The sequence below is a fragment of the Scedosporium apiospermum genome (genome assembly GCF_000732125.1).
Source record: "Scedosporium apiospermum strain IHEM 14462 chromosome Unknown SEQ_SAPIO_0092, whole genome shotgun sequence".
Taxonomy (NCBI): Eukaryota; Fungi; Ascomycota; class Sordariomycetes; order Microascales; family Microascaceae; genus Scedosporium; species Scedosporium apiospermum.
The window spans coordinates 486,146-502,525 of record NW_015971793.1 but is presented as its reverse complement, the minus strand read 5'-3'; the positions used below and the strand labels follow the sequence as shown (position 1 = coordinate 502,525).

Below are 16,380 nucleotides of genomic sequence, written 5' to 3'. Positions count from 1 at the left end.
ACTCTGTGGCTTCGATATTGTCATCGGCTAAATACGGCTAATTATCCGTCTATGTTTTCAGTAGGAGGTTTGATAAACGTAGTTATGTCCTTGATCAACTCTTCCTTGTGCCCTCTGGATTTGAATTGATTTGGTATTAGCTTCTGACTTGACCTTTGCTCCAGAGCTATTGTTGAGCTTGTGGTTGTGTCATTTTCACGCTTCTCACTGTAAGCCCGAGCACACAAAGGACGCAGATGACCTAAGTCGCTTCAATCTCTCCCTCAGCAACAATTTGAAGCTCCCTAACAAGGTACGAAGCGAGAGCTAAGGCGCATGTCAGGTTGTGCGTTCACGAGGATGGTCTTTTTACTTGTTAAAAAAAAAAAAAAAAAAAAAAAAAAAAAAAGGCTTGGGGACTTCAACGCCTCCTTCCTACGCGATCCCTCCGATTTTAACTCCACGCAGAGCATGAGCAAGCTCCCATCTCAAGCCTCGATACACGATGACATCTTCCAACCCCTCGTCTCCCGCTTGGCCTTGCTTTCTTCTTCGAGGCATGCGCCAGAGTAGAAGAACGTCAAAGTATTCCGTTATTCGTAGATCTCTCGATGGCCTGTATGCAGTTCTGACTCTATTACATGCCTATTTCCAAATTATAGAGTGATAAAGCGTAGAGGTAGGAAAGGTGATCCGGTTCTACAATCCTCGACAATGGTCCGCCTGTATCAATTCGGGATGGTGCATCCGTTGCGGCAGGCTGCAGCGGTGCATGGCTGGCCTGGCCTGTCTCCATCCTGGCAGTCCAGGCTTGTGTTAAGCGCTGGTAGGATTACGGAATTGTCAAAAGCCATCTGCCTTACACATTTGCTAATCTGAGGCTGAGCTTTGTATTTTAGCCATCTGTGGTCTGGATCACGCTCGTATCGTAGTTTGCAGGCCTGCAGTCTACGAAGAAGGAGAGAAAGAAAGAAAAATGACAGATCTAGGCCAAGATTACGGCGACTTCGTCAACTTAGACGACGAGTGCGAGGTTGAGGACGACAGTGAACCCCGCAACCACTACTGCAGAAGGTATTCCTACCCCGTCTACATAGGCGAGGTCCTCGGCGAGTGGTATCGTATCGAGCACAAGCTAGGCTGGGGAGGCTACTCCAGGATCTGGCTGACCCAGGACACGACATACACTCCTGATATACTCCGCAAACAAAGATCGATCTTAAAGTGAGTCTCGAAAACAAAATTGGAAGGCTGGGGCCTGAGCAGTCCGGTCATGGGATTGATCAATATGCGGAGGTCTCCTTGCGGATCTACTTCGTAAGTTTTTGTTTTCTTGGAGGAATGAATGTTCATGGGGGGTGGATATGAAGGTTTCACAAACCCATAATGATGATGATTGCTTCGTCGAAGATGTGTCTTGCAATGCCAGCCCAATCAATGCATAAATTCAGTTGCACACAATTGGAGCAGGCAACGTGGGACTCCGCAAACGTCAGCCAGGCGTCCATGTTGCGTGCCGTCTTTTCCAGGATTCATTATTCAAGGTATGTCTGTAAGGCTGCAATGTCAAAAGTTAAGCGAGTAGACGCGAAAACTTAACATTGAAGCTTCCTAAACCAGTCCTCGTTCCATCTCGACATAGAGTAACACACCTTTGTGGTGTCCTTGTACCCAAAGATTTGCTTCCCTTGTGTAGTGTACCTGTGCTGTGTCCATAGAACTCCAATAGAATCCTGGCAATGCAGCCAGCAATGCTTAAAATCAATTGATATTGCTCGAATCTGAGCCACAGCGTCGGCCCCAGTCGTCAGTGTCAATCAGAACCAAATCCGACAAGTGCTCCGTCTTACTATGACGCGGCCCCCATGTCGCGTCTGTCCAAAGTCCCCTGGCCCACCTCGAGCCCTCGATGAAATGAAGCCGTGAATTGTGTGCTCATTGGTACCGCAGCAGTCATAGAGGAATACGAGGGGGAAGGCAGCTCGACTCAAACAAGAATTTGACCAGAGCTCGATTGTGATTGCGGTGGTGGCACCCTCCCTGGCCAGCTCGTGCTTCAGACACAAGCTTTTGCAAAGCAAAAAATATACTTAATCAAAAAGCGTGCATAACACGGGCGATTGATGTCTTGCACCGAATCTGTCCACCCCCTCCACCTTCTCACTTTCTCAAATGTTCGTCCGTTGTCCAAACGTATCAATTCCCATTCTCGTGTGATCCAACATTTTCAATCTCGCTTCGTACCCTTCTCGCTTATCTCGCGATCTCGTCCATCATCGTCCCATTCCATTGTCGAACTTGACAGGGGGTCCCACCATTTCTAGCCGGGTCCTTAGCCGCGGACCAATATATTTTCCAATCGCAACCGTTTCTCGGCCTCCGAAATAATTCTGTGACGCGACGATGGCGAAGTCACTTCTTGGGTAAGTCCTAAAGCCCTCGAAGATGCGTCCTGCCCCGTCCTCGCTCTACCTTGCACTTTAATACCCTTCACGACTCCCCCGTGCGCGATCGGTGTACTATCACGTCCCGTTCCCGTTCACTCGTCTACCCCACGCTACCCTTAAACCCCTTGCGGCTCTGACGCGACGAGTCCTGAACCCTTGATCTTCAATCTTGTTTGGCCGCCGCCGCGTCGCGTCGCGCCGGCTCTGCCTTTTTCCTCTTTTCGGTGTGACGCCATTAGTTCCCTACAAATTTAAGCTTTGCTATGCGATTCACCGACATCCCTTTTCTTTACGTGCTACTAAGACAAGGCGCTAACTACTGAACCTTCTTTTTCTTCGGGGTCTTGCACAGCCAACTCGTGCCTCTCGTAGTTCTCTTCCTCTTCCTCGGCAGCCTCGGGTTTATCGGCTACCACATTTACCTCAGCGCGACGAAGATCCAGGAGACGGCGACGGAGCGGATGGGCCGGAAGAATGTCGTGTTCACGAAGGACGGACTGCGCGTGGGCGTCAAGGAGATGAAGAATGAGAACTATGTGGACAAGACCCAGAGCTGGGTCGTCAAGGCGTGGAATCTCAGTGGCCAGGGAATCGAAGACAAGAGGTAGTTCCTTGACTCCACCTCCCCTTTGCCCTACCAGATTAAAGGCAACGTGTCTTCCAGCGGCGACCTGTGCTAACTGTACTGCCTCAGTAGCAAGAAGAATAAGAAGACGAACTAACGCCCGCAGTTCGGGGAGGGCTACGACCTCCAAAACCTGTATGAATTTACGCTGAACGCATTTACGGACCGAACCGGAACAACAAAAAAAAAAACGGAGGTATATAGGGGCTCGGCTCGCTCGATAGGGATAGGGTTAGGGATACATGGCAGATACCAGTTTTCTTTTTCAGAGTGTTTGTGCCTGGCCATGAAGCCATGGCGTACGGTTTGTCGCGGCTTGTGAACTAGCCCTGCGTGCGAGGCCGTCTGGGGCAGGTTGTTAGTGATGATTGGCCTGTTGCACCAACGTAACTGAAGGACGAGGCCCTGAAACACCATGCCAGCACGATAATGCCTGTCGGTTTCTAGGCATCAACATCGATAAACAGACTACGGCTCGTACACTAACGTAACTGGAGGCCTCGCATTCCCCAGCCGTGGATGAGTGCCGCGTATCATGATATGGATGGGAGGGAACATGATGAGGCTTCGTTTACACAACTCCGGGGAGATTCGCATGTGCTACGCAAGGAAACCCATTAAGTTAAATATCATATAATCTCTAACATGCAAGAAATAGTTCTAGAAGCAGTCAATTCATATCGTACAATCGTCGTAATCATATAGGCAAGTGGGGAGGACCCAAAACTCCCCGCGAGTCCTGGGCGGCGTGGGTAACAAGAATAACACAAAAATAACACAGCGGGAATCGAGAAGAGAAAGAGAAAAATGAAAGCAAGCAACCCCCAAATGATTCGACATGGAGTCCTTGGCCGGAAGCGTCGATGTCCATCAGACACCAAGGACAGCGAGGACTACCGGGTGACGAGACTCGGGATATCCCTCTCCTCGGCTTCCAGTCCGACCATGCATATTGGCTTTCTGTCGGATGATCTCAGAAACTGGGCTGCCTATATTGCTTGGAGGCACGAGCTGCGCCCGCTCTAAAGCATCCGGAATTTGTGCTTTGGTACCTCGGCCAGGTTTTCACGCTGGGGAGGAGGCCAGCTTCCGAGAGTTTCTGTCAAAAGGAGGGGACGTCTTCTAGAAGGTCTTCGGCCGGTTCGCCTCTTCTGTCTTGCCTTGTAGGCGGCCATCGCGCTTATAAGCGTTTCCTTGCTGCCTTCCTTCGCGGCGGTGCCACCTGAGCTCAACACGGGAATGATGACCTGGCAATATCTCGGAGGCTCGATTTTCAGCTTAGCCGGTTGCTCCTCTCTTAGTGTGAGCGTCAAGTCCTTCTATACAGTCAAGACCATCTGCGCATAATCCTCGACGGCCTCACCGGCGCCGCCAGTAGCCTTTGCGAGGAGTTCCGCCTTCTTCTGCTGGACGAATTCCTTCCGTAGCGCTTCCATTTGCTGCCACGGGTCAAGGGGATACTTGGGGGAGGCTTGAGATTGCCTTGATGACAGTATCTTTTCAAAGTTATGGCCAACTGGGAAGGGCTTGGCGAGGAGGCAGTCTCGTTGGATGTGCATGGAGGGTAGGCGGACATCGAGCTAATATCAAGTCAGCCAACCGCGGACGAAGTAGGATATTCCCGACAGAAATTGGTCCTTCTGAGATCGATACTTACGTTGGCTATCGTGTGAGCATAGAAAACGCCCAGCTCATCCGCAATGTAACGCAACCGTCCCCTAACCCACGCGCGCTGCGCATCCGTGCAAAAGTCCGAGTTCTGAACGCACGCCAGCGGGAAAGTGAGGAAATAACCGGCAAGGCCCTTTTGGGAATCTTCTTCGCCGCACGCGAACCCGGAGAGATTCGCCCGTCTCATCAAATCGGGGCGTTTCAGATGCCAAGCAAGGTGATAAGGCACAGACGCTATGATATCGGTGATGGCCTCGGCGCAAGTCCGGGCGGCGGTGGCATATTCGGGGGTCGTGCGATAATTCGCGGGGGAACAGAGCCAGGCTGCGCAGCGGACCGAGGTGGATGCCAACGTTACGCGGCTTACCCTCGCCATGTTCACCACGCTCGCGATCCAGAAATCTCGGTATACGTCAACCCTTCCCGGAAACACTTCTGCCTTGGCATAGTCCCCATCCGGAACGTGGTCGTCCCACGCTACTGTCTTGTGATGCCAATACCCCGGCAAGCGCTCAAACCACTCGTCCAAGCGACGCTCGATGGCGTGAATATGTTCGATCGTTTCCTGGATAAGTTTGTTGACCTCGGGGCTCTTCACATTGGCAGTCATCAGCTTGGTCACCTCGGCTCTCAGAGCCCCTACTTGGATGCCGAGATGTTGAGACTCGGTCGCAAATCTGTCGTTGACCGCGTCCATTACCCACCAATCGACTCCCATTGCAGGTGGCTGCCCCGACGCAATGGAATGTACAATCTAGATCTACTAGTTAGCGACGCAGGGCGTTCACATGCACATACATACACGTACACACTCCCCCCAGGATCTGAACGTGGGTTCGAGGAACACTACGTACCATTTGCGTTCTTACGGTGATGAAAAGAAGAAGGCCCCTCCGGGTCCGCAGCTGCTCGCGTCCGCGGGCCTTTGCTATCTGAATTGCCCCCTCAACGTGCTTAGCCCAAATGCCCATAGTCATCTCTCTCGACGTAAGGTTCTGTAACAGCTACAAGTTAGAAGTGGACAGGCATCTGAAAGCGCGAGGTTTTGAACGACCATCATACCTCGTACAGAGCTAGGAGCAAAACTGCGCACAGCGTGGCATCGGATGTAGACGCCTCCTTGTCCGCGAGTGTTAATCGAAGAGATTTGAGGGCACGGTGATACTGAACGATGGCTTGCAGCGGAATCTGCTTCCCGCGCACATTCGGGCGATTTCCTAGAGACGCATAGGCGCAGGCGCTGAAGGCGTGGGCGATGGGGCTTTCGGGACCTGCCGCCTTCATCAGGGGTATGACGAAATGCATGAAGCCTCTCGAGCCATCCTGGTGAGGTACGAGAATGAAGTTGGATACGAAATGGCAGGTGGCGTGGTAGTCGATGGGGATATTCAGAGCCCGCACAATAGCGTCGACGGTTGGCGATGAAGATGATGAGGACGATGAAGACGATGAAGACGATGAAGACGATGACGATGTCGCAGAAGCTGGCGAGTTACTACGATCCTTGTCGGAATCGGTTGACGTCGCCGAGGCGCGGCGATCTAGAGGAGCAGCCTTGGCAGAGATTACGAGCTTTTGGGTAGCTTTCCTCGCTCTCCGTTCAGTGGCAGCAGTCTCGTTCCGATGGATGATGTCGAAATCATCCCTGTAACCAGGACATTGGCGGCGTGATTTTGCACATTGGTTACAAGTAGGCCTTGTCTCATCACACTAGAGTCGTCATTAAGTTAACCGGTTGATGTCGAGACATTGAGAGCTTGAGCGAAAGAGCGGAAGAGACGGAGACTCCGGGCCGTATATTTGAGCAGGAACGTTTAAACATACCTTGATCCTCCGAGTCCGGCACATTTGGCAGCCCCGAGAGGGCTTGCCCAAGTACACCATGGTTGGGGAGTATCTCACGGAAATGCCCTGATTCTCGCGCCTAACGATGCTTGACGATTCAGACGAAGGGTAATGATGAATGAATCGGGAATACGGGATTCACGGGTGTCCTCAGGGTTGATAAATAACTTCGAGATGTCCCTGATTATGTGTGGGCGCAATTGCGTGTAGCATGTTTTGGAGGGCTGGCGAGTAGACAAAGCATGTACGCACACTCGTTGAGAGTGTCTAACCCTGAGAGCGGTTAGCCCTGAGAAGTGTTTAACCCTGGGAAGTGTTTCTCAGACGACTGTTGAGAAGTTGATACCAGTTACAAAGGAGAATCGATGATATCCAAGAAGAGAGCATCAGTCGACAAGGTTATTAAAGGTCTAAGCACCCTGCCAGGTGCAACCCTGTTCGCATACTTCGGCCACCAACGAAGTACGGGGTATGTACATACAGGCTGCAAGTACTACCTTGTCTCGTGCATATTTATACGAAGTACGACCGGCTCTTTGCTCGAAGCAGCACACATTCTGGGCCATTATCACACTAGTGTAGTGTACCCCTTGACGCTAAACTAGCGGGGCAGGTACGCTAGGGACGGCAGAATCACGTACCACATTGCTGATTGGGAGCTCTAGTGTACCTCTACGAGATCACCAGCGTCCGCCGGAGGGTCGCGGGCGGGGCGGACACAGCTTACACAGTGCCTGGTACCTGTGTTCACTAGTGTAGAGTGTTCTTGTTCTGGGCGCAGGTACACTAACTGCACGCGACTTGTACCTGGGGTCCCTGTCTCAGGCTTGGAAGGGGGCCGGTTGAGTTTGACAGTTCCGAACAAGCCATGCTAGGTGCATCACTGCATGCTACCTCAGAACATAAACTTACAATGTAAACTAGGGGTCTTGAAGACAAGGGGGGAGGGCCGACCAGCACACTACTTCGTCTTGTAGCCCCATGGTTCAGCCTTCGGAGCAGCACAGGTCTTTTTGAATCAGGTAATCGTGGTGTGTTTCCTGGATGCGGCTGGAGTACTGCAATTTATTAGCGGAACTGCGGCTAAACTTAAGCTAATCCCTTTCATGATAGTGTAATATCATCGGTTCGTGGAGATTGTTGGGAGGAAGTATGAAGGAGCGTACGAGTATGAAACAGGTGAGGGAATGGGGAGGTGGGCAAAGTATGCGAAGTTTATCAGAGGCGGCCAGATTCCAGACCGCGGCGTATTTACTGCTGCCACGAGGCATTCGTTTGGCATTGACTGCTACAATCAAATACGAAACGAAGTATAGAGGCGGAGGCGTATTTGGAACATGAGGGACGTGCAGTAAGACCTGCTTGCACCAAGTGAAGTGCGTGATATGACAGAGAAGACCTTCTGTACTTCGTACACTATGCGCTCGTGAGTACCACCCAGCTCATGAATTGCTCATGGAGATGGAAATATGTGAGGTTCTCCGATCCTAATAACCATATACCGAGGAGATATGAGGAGAAATGGTGGGATGTGCCATGGGATCGACTGCACGGGCACAGACGCGCCGAGGCACCTGGTTTCGATGGCAGATGCCGCATGTAAACTAAGCTCAGTGAGTCGGTATCGACAGGAATACACACCCTCATGCATGCGGTATCTGTGGGTGCGTGGAGACTCTCCACAGACCGGCTTGGCTTCTCAATGCCGGCTTACTTCCAAGAAGAAGTTACACTAGTTCCACACAGAGTCACAGACTAAAACATTTGGGAAGACGCGGGGATAAGCCATTGATGTCTCTCCCATCAGGTCGGTGCGGTTGCAATCGTCTGGATGGTGCAAGTTGGCTGGATGAGAGGAGGACTCGGCGTGAAGGCAACAGAGAATTGAAGGCAACATTGATCGGCGGTGGTCACTCCAGATCCATTGATCACTTGGAGATTGAGGTCTGGGACTCGGATGGTGGCAACAAGACCTCACGTCGGGCGTTGTGGCAGTGTTGTTTGACGCCGCCAGATCTGTCGATTGCGGACAGCCAAGACAAGGGTATGGGACTCGGGTTGACAGGGTTCCGCTAAAAATACAGAAATTAATAATAATAAATCTAAGAAAAGAAGAAAAAAGGGCTTAACGTAGAGTGGAAGCCGAACTCCCCTTCGATTCATCATATTGGCTGCGAGTCCCAGGCCACAAACAGAACGACCGCAGTGCTTCCAGCTTCCAGAGACGCCTCGGCGACCCGACTGAGCGCCGACAAGGGGAAGGGAGCTCGACCTTTTTGTGCAGACCGAAAGCCTGAATGGATCGGAAGCTTCGAGATAAACAACCCCGGATTTGTCTCCGCGATTAAGAAGTGGTGGACAGACCCGTCCATGGTCGAGCCACTCCAGCACTCTCCACTGCATTAAACTAGTATTTTATCCCCGCATTGGCCGTCCTAAACTTACATTAGTTTACTTCCTAGTGTGGATGCGTGGGGACAACAACGGCGTCGCGTATGCTAGTGAACTTGGTCCATTAAAGCTATCCCGAATCGTCGATGAGGTTCAAGTTAGTGTCGACTTCCAAGACGAATTGATCTCTCTATCTTGGCCGAGACTCTGGAAAGTCTCTTTCCTCCACCTTTCTGGCCACTCCTCTAATTACTACTCATCTCCTCATCTCGACCCCTCCTTCTTGGCCGTCCTTCCACCTCCTCCTCCCTTAGTCGTCTTCCAAAATGTCCGGCTCCTGTTTTCCTGGCAAAGCGTGTTAACGCCCGTAACATTCATCGATACCTTGGCAATATCCACCATGGGGCGTCCGAGCACATGAACTCATCAATTAATATCTCGAACCCCAGATCCGCTTATTTAACCTAGCCGAGCTCAGGGTACGGGATGTCATGTAGTTTACTATACTTCGTGCTACAGGTGAAGTGCCGATCTCTGAATCCCAGAAGCGGCGTGGTCTAATTTAGGAAGTCGGCCTGGTCAGGAACAAAAGCACTGTCGTTGATCACTTGCTCGTACTTGTACGAAAGGCGGAACGGCGCAAGCTCTTCCACCCATCTTGTCGAGCTGGGCTACATTCATGGATGGTCCTCCCCGTCCTTCAGGCAACCTTAACGTACACCCACCATGCGCGTGGCGGGGTCTCTCCCCTTCATACGCTTGTGTTGTACCGTACCTACATGAAGAGCTTAAACATTTCTCTCTGCTGTGCATGCAGTTCGCGTCACGCATCAACGTTCGTTTTATTGAAGAAACACCGAAGCATCCGAGAGGTCTCTCCGCCCCCCTAGACAAGGTAGTATTCCCTGCTGTGTGTGTATAAATAGTATCATTGCTCCGTCGTCAGTGAACACCCTGCGCCAAGACGGGGTGACCGTGACAAATATAGCGAGTCCGCGAGGCAGCTCCCATCCTGGTCTCCCATCCTGGCTGGCCAGACGAAGCACGTCCCTCCGCTATCCAGCATAGCTGTTGACTTAAACTTGGAACGAAACACAGCCACCAGTGTTTCGAACTGGCGCGGTAGTTGCACGTTTTATCTTGGGGGAACGGTGGCACGGCGCCTTTTCGATTTCAGGCTTTTAAGTGCCGCGTGGAGAGAAGCTCGGTCAATATGTCCCCGACTTCCGACTGGCTCTGTGCCTTGTACCACAACTCAGACTCGGTCAGGATATACTAAGATGATGGAAAATAGGAAGAGGCGAGATGGAATGTTGTGACCTACACATACACAACACATCAAAGAGAAACTCATGCCGGGGACAGATAAAACACGCTTTGTATTGAAACAATTGATATGGACGAGTGCTTTCCCTCCCCTACTCCATGGCCTTTAAGAGGTTTCTTTTTTTTTATATTTATTTTTTTATCTTTGTTTTGTTTTCCAGGCCCTCGTATTCCTCTTTTGCCGTCTAAAAACCATACCTTCTTGTCTGTAAACAGATAATTTCGGACAAAGGGGGAAAAAATGAAGAAACGGAAGGGGGCCTGACGTCAAAGAAACGTCGGGATATAAAAGGGCCCGGCAGGCAGGCACAAGGAAAGAAACCAGTCGCAGAGGGAAAGGAAGATAGAGGAACGCGGGGATCAGATTGAGGATCGGCATCGACATCGAACTGTGAGATGTGGACGGACGAGAACCTCCGATGTGCACGCACACACTAATAGCCCACATGCTGTAGTATCTCTTCAGTTATTCTCTCTCTGTGCGCTGGTCAATGTTCAGTGTTCCTTTTCTGACAGGAAGCCCTATTACCTGCGGCTCGTTTAGTACACTGGCGAGAGCGCGCTCATAGTCCCGTACAAATCCTCATGTACTCGCACAACTCTCCTCTAGCACAACACGGCGACCACTAGGTCACTTCTTTTTCTCACCTTATATCTCTGCCCGAGGACGCTGGGCATGAACCGTAGGGACCCAGTATTCTCGATCGGTCACTGAGATACTCTCTTCCTGGCTCTTCGGCCTTCTCTTCTCATCCCCTCAGCCCTCGCATCTCCCTAACCGTTACACTCACATGGGAAGGCTGTGCAATCTAAGAATTGCTTACTAACCCTCGAACAGCCGCGACACCCCATCAAGCTCATCGTCCTTACTACCAGTCGCAGTTCCCCTCTCCTGCTGATTCGGCTCAGGAGCCTTCATAAACTCTTGCGCCATCTTCGTCCGCCCCGTCCTCTTCGACCGACTCCCGCCTGACCCTCCCGCGCCGGATAACTTGCCCATCTCCGAGATGCTCACGCCCTTGACATCCTTGAGGAGGTCGAGCACGAGCGCCCGCTGCTGCCTCGAGTGCGACGCCGGCTTCGAGATGAACGGCGTAAACCGCTGCAGCTCCGCCTCCGTAACGCCGGGGAGGGACAGCAGGATGTTGGTGGCCGTGTTCGTCAGGGGGCTGTAGTAGACAATGATAGCTGCGATGAGCGCCGCGAGGTCCTTTTGCAGGTCCACGAAGTAGGCCTCGTTGATCGAGGTGATGCACGCCTTGAGCACGTCCGACGCGATGTACTCCCGGATCATAGGGACGACTTCGGCGGGAAGCGGGCTCGTGTCGAGGTATTGATCGGCGTTCGATGAATCTGGCGGGCCTCCCCCTGCGCTGCTGGCGTTGGGAGCCGAGGCGTTATGGTGGTTGTCTGTTTGTTGCTGGTCCTGGAACTCTGGCACGATGGACTTGAAAACTCGTAAAATAATGCTGCAACACCTCGTGTCTCGCATTCTGATCGCATGTGTGCAAAAGACCAGTAAAGGCTCGACCACGTTTACGTGCATCAGACAGAACTTCCGTAAAGAGGGATACTTCATTGGAGGCTTCCCACTTTCAGGGCGTAGAGGGGGGTCTGGAGGTAAAGAAAAATGAGTTAGGATAAAAGAACACAGCGGATGATAAGAGGGGTTGGTCGCGAAAATCCGGACGAGATACTTACTATTCTTTGTCGGGTCTAAAAAGTCCGCCACCATAAGACAGGCAGTATATGTGACTTGACGGAGAATGCTCTCCGCCTTCATCTCCTCCGTCAACTCGTCGCCTTCCGCCGAGACCGTCTGTCGATTCGCTATCGCCTCCCATTCCGAGCTAATCTTCCGGTCCATCTGCTGGAAGGCTGTCGAGAGCAGCGGCGGAAGGAAGTGTTCCCGCTGCTCCACCGGACAGTCATCGACAAGATATCTGACCAGATTTAGAATGTTGACCTGCTGATGCGTCGAGAGGTACGTCGCGTCTCCCAAAAGGGCCCGCGCTAGCGGCTCTGGCAAGTCGTCGAAGCCGTAAAACTTGAAGTCCAGCCGACTGAGACAGTAAATGATGGCATAGCAGGTCTCGCGGACAAATCGTAGCGATCCTCTAATCGTCGATCCGAGACCCTCCAGAGTCCCCTTCTTGTCCATCACGCGAGCGTAGAAGTCATCCTTGCTACCTTCAGAGATACCGGCCTGCCAAAATCTGTCGCTGAGAACGCGACCGACGATAGACCGCATGTCAGGCGGTAATCCTGCCCAGTTCTCGGGATTGTGTGATGCGTGCGCGTGACTATCATCAAACGTAAAGTTAGCTACTGTATTATAGTAAATCATACGCACGGGAGGATATGGGAGCTTTCATACCTAAGGAATTGGAGGATGTAAGGCAAGACGCCCACAACGCTATCGCCCCAAAGCTTGTACGATGCCATGAAGGCACTCGAAGACTTGTCGATCCTCTCTACCGAAAAGGCGATAAAGGACTTTGTCGACCGCAACGGGAGTAACTAGAGGGGAAACAAACGACGCATGTTAGCAGGCGAGCGCAACACACATGAGCATTGGGCGGTGAGTTCTATCGAGGATGACCATACCCTGAGTCGCTCTTCCAACTCGGCTTGAAGAGCGAGGCCCTCGGCGTCGAGGTCGCACGCGCCCCAGTCTTTCACTTGATTCACCTTCCGGCTCGCTAGATATTGCTGAGCCTTGTCCAGTCCCAAGAGTTGACAGAATGCCTGATACGAAGAGATGGACTCCTTCAATTGTGGGCTCTGCCACTGTGCTTTGATGGGGTCCACAAATTGCTGAAGTCGCTGAATCTTGGTCTGCAGATCGAGTCTCGATGTCCGGTGGCTATGAAAGAAATTATGTGTTAGTTTACTAGCACCCACTTCAAGAAGAAAAAGGAAAAAAAAGGGGGAGAAAAATGCCCCTGAAATTTGGTTCATACATAATGAGGAAGAGAAAGCTCTCATAGGCCACAATGCGCTTATCATCCAAGGTTCCGGAGTTGACCATCTCCTTAACCTTTGCCTCGAGGTCATTGTAAACGTTCTAAAAAGATGTCAGTCCGAGCTCAAGTATATCGCATTTGGGGGCGCACGAAAGCAGGGGCAGCATACAAGTAAGTGGTCAGGCATCTTCGTCGCCAAGCGATGAAGTTCAATCATGCTGTCCGCCTGAAGGTCCTTGATGGCGTCATTGTAGGCCCTGTGATCCGGCTGGAGAGCAGGCCAGGTCATCAGGATATGCTCGAGGACCTTTAGCATCAAGTTGGCATTGTTATCCAGCGCCGTGGTAGAGAAGGCCACTAAAAGTTGAAGCACCCGCTTTCTAATTTGGGGGTCCTGGCAGAGTAGGGAAACAAAAACCGTCAGCGCGGGCTTATAATTGCTGTGTCGCTGAAAAAAATCTACTCACCTCAAAGTTCATTCCAAGCAGCTTATTACACCAAGCCTCGAGGTTTGTTTCCAATTCCGCGCGCTATTGTTTGAAAATTAGTACTCATCGCATGATCATCTTTTGAAGGTGGTAGGCATACCCTGTTGTCAGCTCTGGGGATTGTCCTCCACTTGACGAAGCCTTTCAGGGCGGCTTCAACGACAGTGAACTGCGCATCGATACGGAGAACGGGAAGAGAGTGTTTTGAGTATTTCGCAACTAGATTCAGGATATGTAAGTAACGCGGCAGAGCATTAAGAAGTAAACAAAAGTCGAAAAAAAAGGACCGGGGGGGGCTAACGCACCATCGAGTGGCGGCTGGCCATCGTATAGGTGTTGGAGGATGTCGTCCGTTTGGCGGAGAATATGTGCTAGGGCGTCGGTCAACTTCAATTGTACGATGAGCTCGATGAGCTGAGAACTATATCTCCGGTAGTTGCCTAAGAAGGCATGTCGCTCGGGAATGGTATCGGTATCCTCGAGCAGGAATAGATAGGAAGGATCGTGTGAGTCTTCAGGCAAGTTCTCGTAGCGGATCATCCTGGAAGAGCACACTTCCAATAGAGGTCCAATAAGATCCAGGTTGGCGGCATTTGGTCCGATATACCTGCTGCTGAGCAGGCGAGTCCAGGATACAAGGACCGGGATTGAAACGACGAGACTCTTGTTCTGGACGACTAAGAGAAGAAGGTGTAAGAAGCCAATTACATCGGTTCCCGGCTTAAGGACTGTAAACTTTCGCTCGATGTAGCTACCAAGGGAGGATAACATCTTGATAATTCAATTGGTCAGTAGGTACTCGATTGACATCAACCAAAAGCTCTGTTACAAGCGCTCACGCCATGGGGGAAGGGGGGGGAGGGGCGGCGGTGCTGCAGTGGAGTCAGCAACTCACCTCCGAGAATTTCTTAGCAAAAAGATACTTCTCTTCGTCAATGTCTTGGGCGTCGACAATAGACCATTCTGCCAATCGGCGGAACAAGTTGACCGTGTCTGCCTCATACATCGGCATGACAAGCTCCTTAAACTCCTGGTCTGAGAAATTCGTTCGGCAGTATAATGCATGAAGGGCATCCAATGAGGCCTAGAGAGTGCGAGGAGTGTTAGTGAGCTCCCAAGGAGGTTCGCGTACATAAATTGCTGCAGCAGGGTGGGGGTTGCGTATGTACGATTGTTCAGTGGGGCATAAGAGAGGAGATGTACTTGACCTACCTTCTGAACAGAGATGCAGGAGACTGCGAGGCACCGAACCATGATTGGAACGCAATTGGCCGAGTGGATGGCCTTCGGAATGGCCCATGTCATCAGTGAGTGTAGGGCGGAGAGCGCCTTCACGGCGCAAGTCCTGACGGGCTCATTGCTCTGGACGTCTGCGCCTAAACATTGGTCCAGAAACTCGGAAAGCCGCGCGAGCCAACCTTCTCCTCCGTAGCGGACCTCTGGCCCAGCCTGCCTATTGGGAAACGACTCAGCTAGGACATTCGCCGGGGTAAATATCTCCACGCAGGCTTTGCTCAGTACGCCCTCTCGCATCACGACCGCCGCATCATCCCCATTAAAGACCTCCTCGGACAGGGTCTCTAGGACAAACATGACCAGCTCCTTGTGAACCGGCGAGTCGGGTATCTCCCAGAGCTGCACGAGGAGCCCGTCCATATCCATCCACTCCGCAGCCCAGCTCCGCTTAGCGACATCCACCCAGAGTTGGGCTGTCTTGTTGCGCAGGTATGTCGGGTCATCTCGAGATACGCCGCGGCAGAGCTCCAGCACCCAGCCGCGGAGGGCGGTAGCTTCGTCGGGGCCGTACGAAGCCCATTTGTGCCTGATTGCATGTTCGAGAAGAGACAGGGCGTAGTGGCGGACGACCGGGGATTGGGATTTGTCGGAGGCGAGAGTATAGCCTTGGAGTGGGGCTTCGGCGTAGGCTTTTACCTGCTCGAGGAAGTTTTGGGCGTCTCGACGGGCATCATTCGACGAAAAGGGACTATGTATGACCTCGAGGGCTTGATGAATCTTGGCAATGCCGTCAGGGCCAGGGCCGTTGCCAGGTGCTGGCGTCGTGAGGTTGCCTGCGCCGCCGTTGAGGGGTTGGGCAGCCATTGCGACACGAGACGGGTCGATTCGACTGGACGATGGAGGGGGGGTTTTCTACCGGTTTATGCTCTCGTGCAGAGCCGGGTTAGCGGAGAGAGGAAAGTCCACCAGATGGTCAAGCCGAAGCTGTCTGCGTAGGCATCGAGATCGCGTTGTGGCGGAGGAGAAAAGTGGTGGTTTGCAAAAAATGTGTCGAGACTCGTAGGAGCTCGTAGCGTGATGAAAGAAAATGCGAGATTCGGTTCGAAGACGAGGACAAACAGGATTTGCTTTGGGTGATTCACGCGGGGAGGTGATGCAATCTCCCGACAGGATAAATCACAAGACTCGTGTGGGAAGCGTCCGCCCAAAGCCCTGCAGGATGTGCGTAATGTGGTGATGGGTTGTAGACAGGTTCCAGGTTTGGTGGTGGTGGTGGTTGTGGTGGTTGTGGTGGTTGTGGTTATGGTGGTGGGTGGCTTGAAGTATTGAGACCAGGCGAAGAAAATGTTTGGGTTCCGCTGCGGTGGTTGTGCAGATCCAAGTCGAGTTTAGTAGAAGTACAAAGT

The 16,380-nt window shown here is 52.0% G+C and overlaps 3 protein-coding genes across 3 annotated transcripts; 1 reads left to right on the top strand and 2 right to left on the bottom strand.

Moving 5' to 3' along the window:
• Nucleotides 1–955: 955 nt before the first annotated feature.
• SAPIO_CDS4520 (uncharacterized protein) lies at nt 956–3,148 on the top strand (the record flags this gene model as incomplete). The annotated part of the gene is made up of 4 exons (XM_016787047.1): nt 956–1,203; nt 1,431–1,523; nt 2,779–3,030; nt 3,121–3,148. The coding sequence occupies 4 exons, from the start codon at nt 956–958 to the stop codon at nt 3,146–3,148; spliced, it is 621 nt and encodes a 206-aa protein (XP_016643392.1).
• Nucleotides 3,149–4,370: 1,222 nt separating this feature from the next.
• Nucleotides 4,371–6,606, bottom strand: SAPIO_CDS4519 (Uncharacterized protein; the record flags this gene model as incomplete). Its single annotated transcript, XM_016787046.1, has 5 exons — nt 4,371–4,631; nt 4,709–5,476; nt 5,592–5,717; nt 5,785–6,432; nt 6,547–6,606. The coding sequence occupies 5 exons, from the start codon at nt 6,604–6,606 to the stop codon at nt 4,371–4,373; spliced, it is 1,863 nt and encodes a 620-aa protein (XP_016643391.1).
• A 4,501-nt stretch (nt 6,607–11,107) lies between these two features.
• On the bottom strand, nt 11,108–15,838 carry SAPIO_CDS4518 (uncharacterized protein; the record flags this gene model as incomplete). Its single annotated transcript, XM_016787045.1, has 11 exons — nt 11,108–11,898; nt 11,986–12,587; nt 12,662–12,804; nt 12,892–13,150; nt 13,248–13,351; nt 13,420–13,644; nt 13,718–13,780; nt 13,839–13,957; nt 14,044–14,407; nt 14,634–14,822; nt 14,951–15,838. The coding sequence occupies 11 exons, from the start codon at nt 15,836–15,838 to the stop codon at nt 11,108–11,110; spliced, it is 3,747 nt and encodes a 1,248-aa protein (XP_016643390.1).
• Between the last annotated feature and the right edge of the window lie 542 nt (nt 15,839–16,380).